The following is a 14,311-nucleotide window of genomic DNA, read 5'->3' as shown; positions in this document are numbered from 1 at the left end:
AGCATCGAAATCTTGAAAATTGACGAATAACAATACACTTGTTCACAATAATAGGTATCTTTAGGAAAGTGAGAGACTGCTCACAGCTACTTATTTCTTGACATACTAGGGGGGAAAGTCAATACCAAAACCCTTTGTTCCCATGGATTCAGATATAAATTATAGTCCTGATCAGAGAGAAAATTCTTAAAGAGTTTTTGATTAGTTTTATAGAATCAAATTCAACCTTCTGGAAAGAAGGCATTGATTGCTATAAAATAGACTACTTAAGATGAAAGACATAGGCTCCGAAGGGAATGAAACAAAGGAATTTGAGAAGCTGATTGTGGAACTGGCCAGGATTCTTTGATGTCTAACATTTACATAAATAACTTTTATCACCAATCTCCAACAAATGCGACTGAGACGTGGGACCACCACAAAAGCTATGGGTATCAGAAAAAAAATGGAAATAGTCCAACCCAGTGGTTCTCAACCTTCCTAATGCCGCAACTCTTCAATACAGTTCCTCATGTTGTGGTGACCCCCAACCATAACATTATTTTCGTTGCTACTTCATAACTGTAATTTTGCTACTGTTATGAATCATAATGTAAATAGCTGATATGCAGGATGTATTTTCATTGTTACAAATTGAACATAATTAAAGCATAATGATTAATCACAAAAACAATATGTAATTATATATGTGTTTTCCGATGGTCTTAGGCGACCCCTGTGAAAGGGTCATTTCGACCCCCAAAGGGGTCACGACCCACACGTTGAAAACCCGCTCTTCCAACCCGTGTCAAGATGCAGCCAGGCAATGGCGATGTTGTCACACTCACCGATAAAGTTAGGTTGAGGAAGACCTGCTCGGTCCCGGAACCGGAGCGTCCCAACTGGTAGAGTGCCTCAGCCACAGCCTCCTCTCTCAGGACCCCATCAAACTCACCCTGCAAAAAAAAAATCGGGAGAGGTGGACAAAGAGGACTTCCATTACAAAGAAACAAGCCATCCGTCTAATCTGGCACTTACTCAGTATGTGACATATCCAGGAGCTGAGCACTCCAAGATTTACCAGTCCCCCCCAAAATTCTGTGTGGAAGACACAGATTACAGTTGTTTACACCAATATCTATCAAGTCATTGTTTTCACGGCTGCTTAATTTTCAGGTGGTCACTGGCATTAGGTATGCCAAGTGGAATGAGCACCATAGGCACACCAACATTAATGGTGACAGTTACACTGATGGAGCACCGTGCCAAGAACTCTCGATGGATCAACTCATTTAATCCTCCTGCACCCCCAGGTAGGTACTCTTAGCTCCATTTCACAGATAAAGAAGGCTTACGGAGGTTAATTTGCCCGAAACTGCATAGCTAGTCTGTGACGGAGCCAAAACACGAACCCACATCTTTCCAACCCCAGGGCCATTCTCACTGGTACACCTGACTGCCTGCCCACCCCCTGAAGGCCGGTTACATCAAATTAAGGCCATGACTTTGCTAAATCTGGTATTCTTGCTGGAGAAAACAGGTCTTCTGTCAGCTTCCTATTGGCTAATTTTGCTGGATTCATACAGTTTTCCAGATTTATTAAAAGGGTAGTAATCATTTCCATAAAGGGGTCTGTAGACATCCAGGGGCCAGTGGTGGCCCAACATGCTCTTTCCTCAGTAGTGACATAAAGAAGAGGTAACAGGTGGTCAGTGCTGCCTTCAACTCTGTAATGATCTGCGCATTATCACTAGCATCAGCACGAGGACACATCATACAGAAATCACATCAGTCAGAACCAAATAACTAAGCATAACTGGCATACAGACTGTGACGGCAAAATGTCTTTCCAGGTTTTCCATGTTAATCCTGGTACTGAGGACATAAGTACGTCGGCTGGTGCTACTGTAAGGATTTTCTTTCTCCCAAATTTGCACTAACCCAGGGAAGCAAGTATCGCTCACACGGAGATAGCCCACAGGCTCCGGGGCTGGGCAGGCTTGGTTAAACCCGGGATCTGCCATTGTGGATATATGACTTCAGGCAGATAAAGTTTTCTCTCAGCCTCACATTCTTCATCTATAAGTAAGAAACATTATTACCTTCTCTTAATGTTTTGGGGAGAATGGCTAGAATATAGCAAGTGTTTCCAATAAATGACAGTTGTTACTACTAATCGATGCAGTCAGAAATCCCACATCGGCATGTTTCCTTCATCCATGCCAATCAGCCTATGCACAGAATGGGGAAAGGCATTTACTTTTCCAAATAAAGTTTCAATTTCTTATAAAAGGCCTGGGAAGGGATCAAGGTGGGCGTGTTACCTTCCTTCCAAAACTTTCCACCTAAACCTCTGAAGTTTACCTGACCCAGCCCCTCCACTTCCTGGCTAAGAGAAGATGTTGTACCTCTTGAATGTCTGTAGCCACTGATACGGAGACCTGCCATACTCTCAGCATTTTCCCAGGACCCCCAGGCAAGACTCCCCAGCAACGCCCTCACACCTCCTTTGAGGTTCCTGCCATTGGTCAGGAGCACGCCTTTGCCTTCTGGTCTTTGGTCATTTTCAGTCCTTTTATGTCCTGTCTCTATCTTGGGCGGCATCAGAGTCTCCAAGGATGGCCATTCAGCACGCCTTGCACTCTGAGCACATGCACACACACACATTTCTTTGCTCTCTCAACTTCGGACAACTTAAAATTGATCTCCTTCCAACTTTAGGCACTCACTCTGGCCTGGTCACCAGTCTAAACTGCTCCACCCTAGACACCTCAAACCCAGTATTCCATTACTCCCTGATCCTACAGGTGCCTACCTTCAACCTTTCCAACACCCACTGGACTTGTTCTTGGTTCACAACACGATTTCCAGTCCGTTCATCCTTCCCTTCTCAGGGTCTACCTGTCCCCTCCTGACTGTGCTTCTTTCCCTACTGGGTATCCCATGAGCAGTTTCAATGTCTCTACTCTCAACTCTCTGACTCCTGGCCCCCTGGTTGCAATGGCCACATACATACCCACGCCTGGAGCAAGTTCACAATTGAGCACTGTGCAGGGATTGTGTCATGCTCATCACATGCCGGACAAGGACACAAGCAATTTCAGGACTTGGATAAATATGACACTAGAGGTAAACAGGGCGCCCCTTTTAGTCAGGTCTAGTGGGGAGCAGGAGAGTAGCAAAGGCTTCCTTGGGGAGAGAGCAATTAAGTTGAGGCCCAAAGTTGTGAGTTGTTCTGGAAAAGGGGAAGAAGGGGCAGAAAAGAGGGCCAAGAAGGACAGTGCAGGCAGAGAGGGAGGCATGGACATCCCTATGGCAAAGGCGTGCATGGCCCATTGGGGAAACTACAAAGAGTTCCACAGCTGAAGCATAAGGTGGGGAGGGGGCAGTTCAGTGCCTGGTACAAACGTAAGTTGAAGAATTAACGACCCCACTCTCCCCTTGGTCTGCTGAGAGGGCTGGGAAAGGCCCCACCACCATGCACTCTGGTGCCGCTTTACAGCCAACTTGTGGCTGGGCCTCAGGGCTGTTAGCCGTCTCCCACTCTTTATCAGCTGCCTTTCAGCTCCCCACTTTGTGCAGAGTCCACCCTCTCCTCAAGCTGCCCAGTGCCGCCACTCCTTTGGCAAAGTAGAAACAACCAGACACGAACGCCCTCAATGTTCTGCACCTGCCCGAATGCTGCTCACTTGGGTCTCAGGTAAGCCTGCTCCTTCTCCACGTTCAGGGTCCCACTCCCTCCGTTTCCTCAGGGACTTGGCTCAGGGACCATCCACTTTGCCCTCTTTTGCCTGCGATTTCACGCAGTCACTCTCCACTGTCCCTCTCCAGCTATACAAGTTGTGAGTCTCTTCTGTCCTAAGAGGGCTCCCTTCAGCCCTGCTTATGTTCCGTATCTGGAGCTACCGTCTTCCTTGATCACCAAGCTCCTCCAGGGTTGCATTTTTATCCTTCAGCTCCCCTTCCTCCCCTCCAATTCGCTCTTCAGCTCACTACGGTTAGGCTCTGCCTTCACCACATCACAAAAGCACATGGGCCTCAGGTAGGCACAGCTAAGAAGCACTTTTTAGGCCTCTTCCCACTTAACATAATGGCAGCAACAATATTCCTGTTCCTCAAGACTCTTCCTTGCCTTGGCTTCCCTATTACACAGCCCTCCCTCCCTCCCTTCCTTCCTTCCATCCATTTGTATTAATTTCAGAGAAAGGAAGGGAGAGGGAGAGAGAGAAACATCAATGATGAGAGGGAATCATTGAGTGGCTGCCTCCTGCACGCCCCCTACTGGGGATCAAGCCCACAACCCTGACCTCCTGGTTCATGGGTGGATGCTCAATCACTGAGCCTCACTGGCCGGGCACACACAGCTCTTCTTTCCAGTTTCCTTCCCTAAACCCTCCTCATCTGCCGGCTACTTAAATACCTGTACCCCAGGGTTCTATGCTTGGCCGTCCTCTCCTCTTCCTTCCTGGCTGATCACACAGACGCCAATGCAGATGATTCCTGGTCTTCTACTCCAAGTCCGTGTCCCTGATTCCAGTCATGTGACTAGTATATCCAACTCCTTACTACACAGCTCTATCTGTTCCTGTTTCTTACTGTGGTTAATGGCCTTAACATCCCCACCCCCATCCCAGACCATGCCATAGACCTAGCAGGCTTCCTAGGCTTATTACATTCAATCAGTAACTTTCCCATCTCAAAAACGTTACACGTTTTCATCTTTACCTTCCTTTCCATTTCCACTTCCACTGCCTGAATGCAGCCTCTTGTCTCTCCTCCATAGATGTTACAGGAGTCTTCTCACCGGCCTCCCTGCTTCTAAACGAATCCCACTCGGCCATCAGAGCTCTCCACAAGCTGGCCAGCACCTCAGCCGCCTGTTCTGCTCTCACCTATCATCCATCAGTAGGAAAAGCTGCCCTCTGCCTGCCCACACACCACCTCTCCACCCAGACAAGGGTCTACTTTCCTTAAAGTCTCCCATGATCCCCACAACCCGGCTGTCATCTGTACACAGCAGAGTACATAAGGCTTCACATAATGCATAGGTATGATTTACTCACATTCTTATCTCACCTTGAGAGGGACCATGTATGTCCTCAATCATGTTCTCACCATCTTCTATCATTACTGTTGCTATTGGTATTACATCTAAAATTTGTGAGAGCCTACTCTGTATCAGACACTATATTAAGGACTTCAACATAGTTTCTCATTAAATTTGAGGTTCACAACAATCCAGGAGGAGGCACTGTTACCTACAGTCGTCACTGGAAAAGAGTGGTTTTCATGCATCAGACACATAGAGGGGCCCAGACTCTTCTTTTGCCCCTTATAGTCAAAGAGCGCTTCCTACATAGCAATCATTCAATTAATGTTTGTTCAATGAAGTCTACATTAATTAAATCACTTAATGGGCTGTAGTTAGCACATAAAAACATGCAAGTATTATTTGTGTTAGTAACAGTATAAGTAGTATAGTATACTAAGTATTTTACATGTGGAATCTCATTTAATTCTCACAATTCTCCTTTGAAGTAGGTTTTATTATAATTCACATATTCCAGATGAGACAGAGAGAGGTAAAGTAACTTGCTCAAAATCTCACAGCTAACAAAAGGCTTTACAGGAACCAACCACAGTATTCTGAACAGCTGGCCTGCACTATCTCCGTCAAGTCCATGAGGGCTTCGGAGGTTTGAGGCTAATTGCATTACAGGCACTCAGTAATCACTGTGACCACCGTGGCATTACAAATCTTAACTAGGCTAAGACATGGAAGATAAATCACTAAACATAAAAGTTCAAATAAGTCCTTTTAAGCTTGACAGTTCAGTATATTAAAACTTATGAGATACTATAAAAAGCTAACATATAATGTGAAAACACAAAGTAAATATTAATATTTAGAATGTAAATGGAAGAACTAATAAACTTTTCCCACATACATCCTATAAGCCAAAAAGGAATAACTAGTTCAAGTCATCCCTTTCTCTGGTTTGTTAATGGCATACTGAAGATGGATTAACAATGGTACTAATGAGCCTCATAGCTTAAGAGCATGTGTTAATTAGAATAATAAAATGAACTGGTGATTCATTTGTGAATTCCTCTGGGGTGGAAGCTGGTGGAAACCATACAAACATCTCGAAATTGTAAAAACACTGTATCCATTTTGCAATAGTCACTGTTAAAGGTTGCAAAGTAAATAAAAAGATGAACAAATAAGGAATAATTTCCTATAATCTATTTTAAGCAAAACTAATGTGTAACTAGCCCCTGTAAAAGGAGGTAGAAGAACAGGAAAGACAAAATGGAGGTGGAAAAAATGAGCCAAATTTTGAGAGTGACCAAAAGGACATTACAAAGGAAGGGAACCCAAGTGGGGTAAAGTGTAAGTGGTTAGTGGTAGCATCAGAGTAACAGAAGACAATGCAAGTTACTGAGGGGAAAATAAGAAGAGATAAGACTAATGAAAAGAGTTTGAGAAACAGAACGGGCATGCAAAGAGAAGCATGTTTGGCTTCAAGGAGGAAAGGTGACTAGGGAAAGGTGTGAAGAGGGGAAGAGAGAAGAATATCACAGAATGGGGACATTGGAATCATTCTATTTCTCTGCATCATACCAGTATCTACTTCTGAAAAGAATTTGAGGTAATTTATACTACAAAGGAAGAGAAAAGAGGAGAGAAAAACCTATCTCAAGAAAAACGATTGAAAGTAAGAAAAATATTGATTTGAGTTTCCTGGCAGCAGGACAAAGAAGAGAACATAACAGTTCATTGAAAAGAATTCCAGTCAATTTGTATTTTTTTAAGAAAACAAATAACATATTAGAAGCCAAGATAAGGAAGTGGTGTGATGAGAAGTAGAAAGGGACAGAAGACAAATAATGGGCTAAGAAGGAAGCAGGATGATAAGTGTAAGAAAGGAGTGGATGTGAGTGGTGTTTAGAATAGGTATCTATTAATGTGAATTTGTATAATGTACAAGGCAAAGCCACCACCCCAGGCAATGTCAATGGGAATGTTGGGAACCATCTCTACATCCTAAAACACTCCCAAAGTGAGGTGTGTGTGTGTGTGTGTGTGTGTGTGTGTGTGTGTGTGTTGCTTGATAATGTGTCAGATACACCTGGCAGAAGTAATATATTAAACTTGTAAGTCACGTATTGTTTGAGGAAGCACTTCTCAAATTATTTCAAATAAATAAATAAACAAACAAACCCCTAGTAGGGCAAAGACGACGAAGGGACTAGAAGTGGGGGAGAGCATTGGAGTACTTCAAATTCCCGGGGAAAGGGTGCAGGGGATGTCAAGGCCGAACTCTACGTATTCACAAGCTTGTCAAGGTATAATTTTAACAGAGTTGAAGTCTTAAGTCCCATATAAATAGCAATTTTTCATAACGACGCTGCATAATTTGACTCTTAAGAAACCAAGTGTGCTAATGAAACTAAAGGAGAAACTGGGAAATATTTCCGTAAGGGGTGGGTGATAACTGAAACGGGAAGAAGACAGGGGAAGCCTCGAAGTGGTCAGGACTAACGAGGGGCGCGTGGGGAGCTGCCGCAGAAGCAGCAGGTCCCACGGCTGGAGGAAGGAGAGAGGTGGTGAGCGGTGGGGGGAAGGCACACCTCCAAATTCAGCAGCTCGGACTCTGAGGACGCCTCGGAATCCATTCGCTCCTCGTTCACGCCCACGCCCTCGCCCTCGCCCTCGGATTCCTCCAGCTCTGGGTCCGACTCCGGATAGCGGTGAATGATGTGCTGGAGCAGGAAGGAGGAGGTGGAGGCTTTGTAAGAATTCACCAGCCTCTGCGCCGTGGGAAATGAAGACCAGAGTTTTTTTTCTGGGCGAACCACTGCCGGCGGGGCTCCACCTCTTGAACCGCTCGAGCCTCCTGGGAGAGAGGTAGCTTTCCTTCTCTGGGGATCTCCCCCGGAGGTCGCCATCTTGTTTACCTGGGTTGCCTAAGAGACTGACACTGGGGTAGGGGCACCGCAAGGGATTCTGGGGGCTGTAGTCTTCCCCCATCCAGAGTCCTAGCTTTGAGTCAGCGCCACAGGTGGCACGCGCCTTTCTTTTCTTTTGGTCTGCCCCGTGGTCGTCGTCTTCTCTTCTTTCTCCCCTTCTTCCTCCCCCCCACCCCCCCCCCCCCCCCCCCGCTTTTAGTGCATTCAGTCTCTGGCTTTGTTTCTTCTTGTTTGTCTTTCTCGTTTTCACCTCTTTTTCACACACCCATTTTCTTTGTGTCCAACTGTTTTCTCTGGACCTGGAAACCCCTCTTAAAGATTTTTCATCCCACGGTAAGATCACCTGTGAGCCCCATCCTGTTTCATCCACGAAGGCTCTTTTCGCAGAGTCGAACTTTGGAAATGTTAGATGTTTCTCTAACACCCTCTGTTGAAAAGCTAATAATGCTGAAATTTTACACTATGCAGAGCATGGTGTTAGGAGATGGGGTCTGCATAAATGAAATAAAAGGCGTGGCTTCCAACCTTATGGTTTAATTGGGGATAATAAAGAGAAACTAGCAGACAACTGAAGCTGATTTGTAATTAAATTCATTTTTTCTGGGACACGATAAGCCATGTCCTTGGGGAGAAAAATAACAGTGGTCGAACAATCCAATCCAGAGGATGGTAAAAAGGGAAATCATACCTTGAGATGTGTCACAGGGCCTTTCAGTGAGTCATTGGTCACTGGCAACATACACATCTGGAGAACAAAAATCAGTAGCCGTCAGAGAAATAAGACAGAATCCTGACCTTTGGCCTCTTACTGCCCAGGTGAGCAAATCTGTGTTTGAATTATTTATCTGCTTTGTGAAGAGTCTTGCAGATACAAACAGCACAATATGAATATGCATAGTATTTTCATTATAAATAAATGGAGGCTTAGGGTATTTTTCAGAGTTCATTAATTATTGAAGTCCCCAGCTCTCACTCTGACATGCTTTGATTTTTGTTCCTGACCAAATCAAGTTACTCAAGAGTCCATCTTGATTGTAAATTCATTCTGAAGGTGATGTGTAGGTTTTATAAAATTATTCTCTCCAACATGAAGAAAAATCATGGAGAAATTTGATTTTAACTATTTAGGTACTGTGTTACTCTTCATCCTCCAGCTTTAAAAAAAATTGTGGCAAAATACACATAACATAAAATTTACCATCATAACCATTTTCAAGTGTACACTTCAGTGAAATTAGGTATATTAACATTGTTGTATAGGCAACACTTCCATCTATCCCCAGAATTCTTTTCACTGTGCAAGACTGAAACTCTATTTCCATCAAACAATAACTCCACATTCACCTTCACCCCAGTCCTTGGCAACCACTGTTCTACCTTCTGTCTCTATGAATTTGAGTAGTCTAGATAGCTCATATAAGTGGAATCTTACAGTATACGTCTTTTTGTGACTGGTTTATTTCGCATAGTATAAAGTCCTAAAGGTTTATCTATGTTGTAGCATATGTCAAATTTTTCTTCCTTTTGAAGGCTCAGTAATATTCCGTTTATCTGTCAGAGGGTACTTGGTTTGCTTCCATCTTTTGTCTATTGTGAATAATGCTGCTATGAACATGGGTGCACGGAGACCCTGCTTTCAGTTATTCTGAGTGTCTGCCTAGAAGTGGAATTGTAAGATGATATGATAATTCTACTTTTTAATTTTTTAAGGAACTGCCCTACTGTGTTCGATAGTAGCTGCATTCATTTTACATTCCCACCAACAGTGCACAAGGGTTCCAATTTCTCCACGTTATCACCAACAATTATTTTCTGATTTTTTAAAATAGTAGTCATCCTGAATTGTAGCTCTGGTTTTGGTTTGCATTTTTCTAATGCTTAGTGATATTGAGCATTTTTTTTTTCATGTGTTTATTGGCCATTTGTGTATCTTCTTTGGGGAAGTGTCTATTCAAGTCCTTTGCCCATTTTTAAATCAGGTTGCTTGGTTTTGTTGTTGTTGTTGAGTTGTAAGAGTTCTTTATATATTCTGGATATTATTATTATTATTATTTTTACCAAACAGATGATTTGCAAATATTTTCTCCCCTTCCATGGGCTGCATTTTCACTCTGTTGACTGTGTGCTTTGTCTCGTGGACATTATTAATTTTGAGTTAGCCTAGTTTATTCTTACTTTTGTTGCCTGTGTTTTGGGTGTCAAATCTGAGAAATCACTGTCAAATCCAATGTCATGCAGCTTTTCTCCTGTTTTCTTCAAAGAGTTCTGTAGTGTTAGCTTTACGTTTAGATCTTTGATCCATTTTTGAGTTAATTTTTAAATATGCTGTAAGGCAAGGGCCCAATTTCATTCTTTGCATGAAGACATCCAATTTTCACAGCATCATTCTTGAAAAGACACTACTGCTTATTCTAATGTTTAAAATTCCCAGGAGAAACTAGATAGTCTCTTCGGGCAGAGAGCATTAACACTGTGCAAGGTGGGACTAATTACAGGCAAGCACTACTGAGCACCTGATCAGTATTACTTTAATAATCTGTAAGGCATAAGCAATGGCTAGTCTTCATTTCTTTCTTACTCCATCGGTTCCCTTCCAGTTTTTGCATCCCTGGAGGAGCTGACCCTGCAGACAGTATCACCTGGCTCCCTTGCCTTCTGTCTTTTGATTGATTTGGGGCAATGGAAGGCAGGAGCTGGGAAGGTAGGCAAAAAAGTGGTCAGTGCTCCCCTCCCACCTCTTGCATCCCTCTGAGACTGTGCTTCTGTCTGGAGCCCTTTCCATAGCTTCAGCGCACATGAGGCTCTGGAAAACTTTGCTTCTTTGATCCTCCAACTCCTGCTGAAGCTAGGCCCTGGGTATCTCAGGGCCTCTAGTCATCTCTCAAAGGGACTGTATCTCCCATTGACTCATTTCTCTTCAATGCATCAGAACCCAACTAATGGGTAAACTCAACCCATGCCCATGCCTGCCTCAGTTATTGGACTAATTTAACTGTGCCTGGAAGGGACCTCTTCCACCTCACTGGACTTGAATGAAATAATTCTGTAAACTACACCCAGAATTTTGTACCCTAGTGGTGAAAACTGGGTACAGATGTAGTCAGAATTACAGCGCTTCTACACTGCCAGCTACCCGCATTGCTAACTCAACCCATCAGACCATGCTTCTGCACTGGTAAATATGCCCCAGCTACTCCGATCAGCAGCTATCAGAATTGCAAGATTACACTCAGAAGGGAGTTATTTAGTGGACTACTTCTGGGATATTTTGTAAACCCAACCTAGTCTAAGGATCATAATCATCACAATGTACAAGATATTACATCTTTGCCATCTCAAAAATTACCCTTTATGTTAAAATTTAAAAATAAACAAGTGGATATGGATCATAGTAAAAATACAGATAGAAAGATCTTCTCCATGCCAATTCAGTTCATACTTATTCAGATGATGACTAGGGAGCAGCCTTAAGCAGGAAGAAAATTTTGACATATGCAACAACATAGATAAACCTTTAGGACTTTGTGATATGTGGAATAAGCCAGTCACAAAAAGACATGTACTGTAAGATTCCATTTATATGAGGTATTTAGACTACTCCAATTCATAGAGATAGAAGGTAGAACAGTGGTTGCCAGGGATTTGGGAGAAAGGTGATTGTGGAGAGAGGACTTTCAACTATTCACATCTCCCCATCCAACTATTTCTCAAAGTAGCTGCCACGTTTTCTCATAAAAATCCCAAACAATATCCTGTATTTTCATTATGCTTGTTTTTAAAAATGAAAGTGAAAAGACAGAGTATTTGTCACCCTGACAATAAACCTGCACAGGCAGAGAATTAGATGTCAGAATCCTTAGAAGCAGCCACATTATTTAGCTGATGAATTAATAGGAATTTGTGGAAGAGGTAGGATTTAAAATTATAGCTGAATAACAACTCCACTTTCATCTGCTACTAATTTTCTTTTGACTATAAAAGACATTCGTTTTTCTGAGTAAAGAGTAAGAAAGATCTATATTGTTTTACAGCCGTACCAACCAAAGAGGCTGCCACTTTAGTAAGAGGTTGTCATTTGAATTGTGTATACAGTGTGAACATGAATAAAGGAAAGCCTCATTCATAATGGACTTGGAAGGCATGAAGGGAGGGTTCTGATGCATATCCACTTGTTACAAATTACTTTACGTCCCCATGCAGGAAGAAGAAAGCGTTTCTCCTTGCCCAGCAACAACTCAGCCAATAAGAAGCCACCACAACTCCGAACTCTCACACTCTTCCAATAAACTGTTGTTCAAAACTGCCCCTCCCAACGTCCCCCCTTCCTCTATGACAGCATGGTTCCTTCCTTTGTTTCCTGGACTTGCCTATGGTTCACCATAGTTTGCATGTCCCAAATTGCAATTCCTCTGCTTTCTTGAATAAACTCCATTTTCCTGGCTAAACCACTTACCTGTTTGCTTTAAAGGTTGACAACAGAAGTAGATGAGCAGAAGAGGGGAAGATTGGGAAAGAAAACAATGCCCTGGGGTGCATGTGAGAATCCCGAAAGCATGAGCCAACTCAGACAGGAAGCAGCACTACTTTTCTCAGTGGTAGGAAATCAGATGAAGGAGTGAAAGAAGAAACAGCAGAGGCCAGCATCTGGACCTGTCTTGACACAAGGGGCAGAGAGGACTGCACACCAAGGTGTCCTTTATCAATAAGAAGATGAGGTGCTTTGAAAGGGAAGGTTGGGGGTGTTGTGCAAGGTCAAAGACAATTCTGCTTAACTCCAATTGACAGCATGGCTACCAGGTTTAAGCATTTAGCCAATTTCCATCATTGAGATACAGGTTGGTATATGGAATTTATTTGGAGAGCAAAACTTGGGTTGGCTGCCTTACCAACTTTTCCTTCCAACCCCCCTAAATAAATACTGGTCTATTAATGTCACCAGGCCTAATCACCCACCTAATTCCTGATTAGAAATAATAAGTGTGGAAACTGAATACATTTCATTGTTAAGCAGGTCCATTAATGTATTAATTGAGAGCAGAAGAGCAGAAGTATTTTAATGTTGTGACAAACTGCTGAATCTGAGCTGTAGGCTGTCAGAGCTACAATTCTGGGCTCTATCATTCAAAAATGGAACCATCTAAGGAGAGGAAACATCACAGCATGGGGTAATGTGTGGAAATCCAAAATAGGGACAAGGCTACTACTGCTAAACCTCAAGACTGCTTAGAAAAGTGGACATCCTCCTTAAAGGAAGTCTGGTAAGCACACAGCTCTTGGAGAAAAACAGCAAACTGAAGAAAACGGATCCCATACATCTTGTCATTCTTCCGGAATAGAGGAACCAGACCTCCCTCTCAAGGAGGGACAGATAAAGAGAGCTGCCTGGCGAGGCTGAGATGAGAAAGGAGTGACTCAGCAAGAAGATGGCAGCCCCTTAAAAATGAAATGTGGGTCAGAGCCTCAGCCCTCCCTCGCCTTCCTAATGGCTCCTCCGAGGGTAGTTCTGTTAACTTTGTAGTCTTCCCTTAACAGGGAAATGAACATCCCGTGACCTCATCACAGCACTAAAAGGGGTCACATTTTAGTTAGCAAATGGCAATCTCTCTTTGTAATTTACATACTAAGCCAGTGGGAGCTCCTGGATTCCTGCAATCTCCCTTAGGGAGACATGATAAGTAAGAAAAGCTGCCCATGTTAACCCATGGCCTAGCAGGAGAAACTGAGCTATGCATTGATGATTCAAAAAGATGGGTGAGTTTTGTAATACAATGTGAGAGATGCTAGTAATGGAACTCTGGACTCAGTGCTAAGGGAAAGCAGAGAGTTATTTATCCATTCCTGTTTCTTAATATTCAGAGTAGTAGAAATTATTCTCTACATTTTGTGGACCAGAAACAGAGTTGAGAAGGTTAGGTGACCTGCCCCGTTAGCTGCAGACCCTGCTGAGGGTCCATTGATTGCACCCCATCAGAGTGTCCGTAACTTGCTGGTGATTGGTTTAGGATAGTGACACAAAACTCATCTGACCAATGGTATGTCTCTATTGGAGGGGCTCTTTAAAAACCAGTTCAGCCAAAACCGGTTTGGCTCAGTGGATAGAGCATCGGCCTGCGGACTCAAGGGTCCCAGGTTCGATTCCAGTCAAAGGCATGTACCTTGGTTTCGGGCATATCCCCAGTAGGAGGTGTGCAGGAGGCAGCTGATCGATGTTTCTCTCTCATCGATGTTTCTAACTTTCTATCTCTCTCCCTTCCTCTCTGTAAAAAAAAATAAAAATAAAAAACAAAACAAAACACAGTTCAGAGGCAGGATTGGTGAGACTTCCACATAGGGGTCTTGGAACTGTGCCAGCCTTCAG

General features: G+C 43.3%; 1 protein-coding gene across 1 annotated transcript in view; it reads right to left on the bottom strand.

Moving 5' to 3' along the window:
- The window catches only part of LRGUK (leucine rich repeats and guanylate kinase domain containing), a 113,945-nt gene extending 106,013 nt beyond the window's left edge, over positions 1-7,932 (bottom strand). Inside the window, exons 1-2 of the mRNA XM_070425050.1 lie at positions 7,615-7,932; positions 828-935 (exon numbers count right to left, since the gene is read on the bottom strand). Coding sequence (XP_070281151.1) covers positions 828-935; positions 7,615-7,932 — 426 coding nt within the window. The remainder of the gene's footprint in view (positions 1-827; positions 936-7,614) is intronic.
- Between the last annotated feature and the right edge of the window lie 6,379 nt (positions 7,933-14,311).

This window comes from Myotis yumanensis, unplaced genomic scaffold, assembly GCF_028538775.1.
Source record: "Myotis yumanensis isolate MYYU_CA2020_CCGP unplaced genomic scaffold, mMyoYum1.0.hap1 SCAF_9, whole genome shotgun sequence".
Classification (NCBI taxonomy): domain Eukaryota; kingdom Metazoa; phylum Chordata; class Mammalia; order Chiroptera; family Vespertilionidae; genus Myotis; species Myotis yumanensis.
This window is presented reverse-complemented; position numbering and strand designations above follow the sequence as displayed.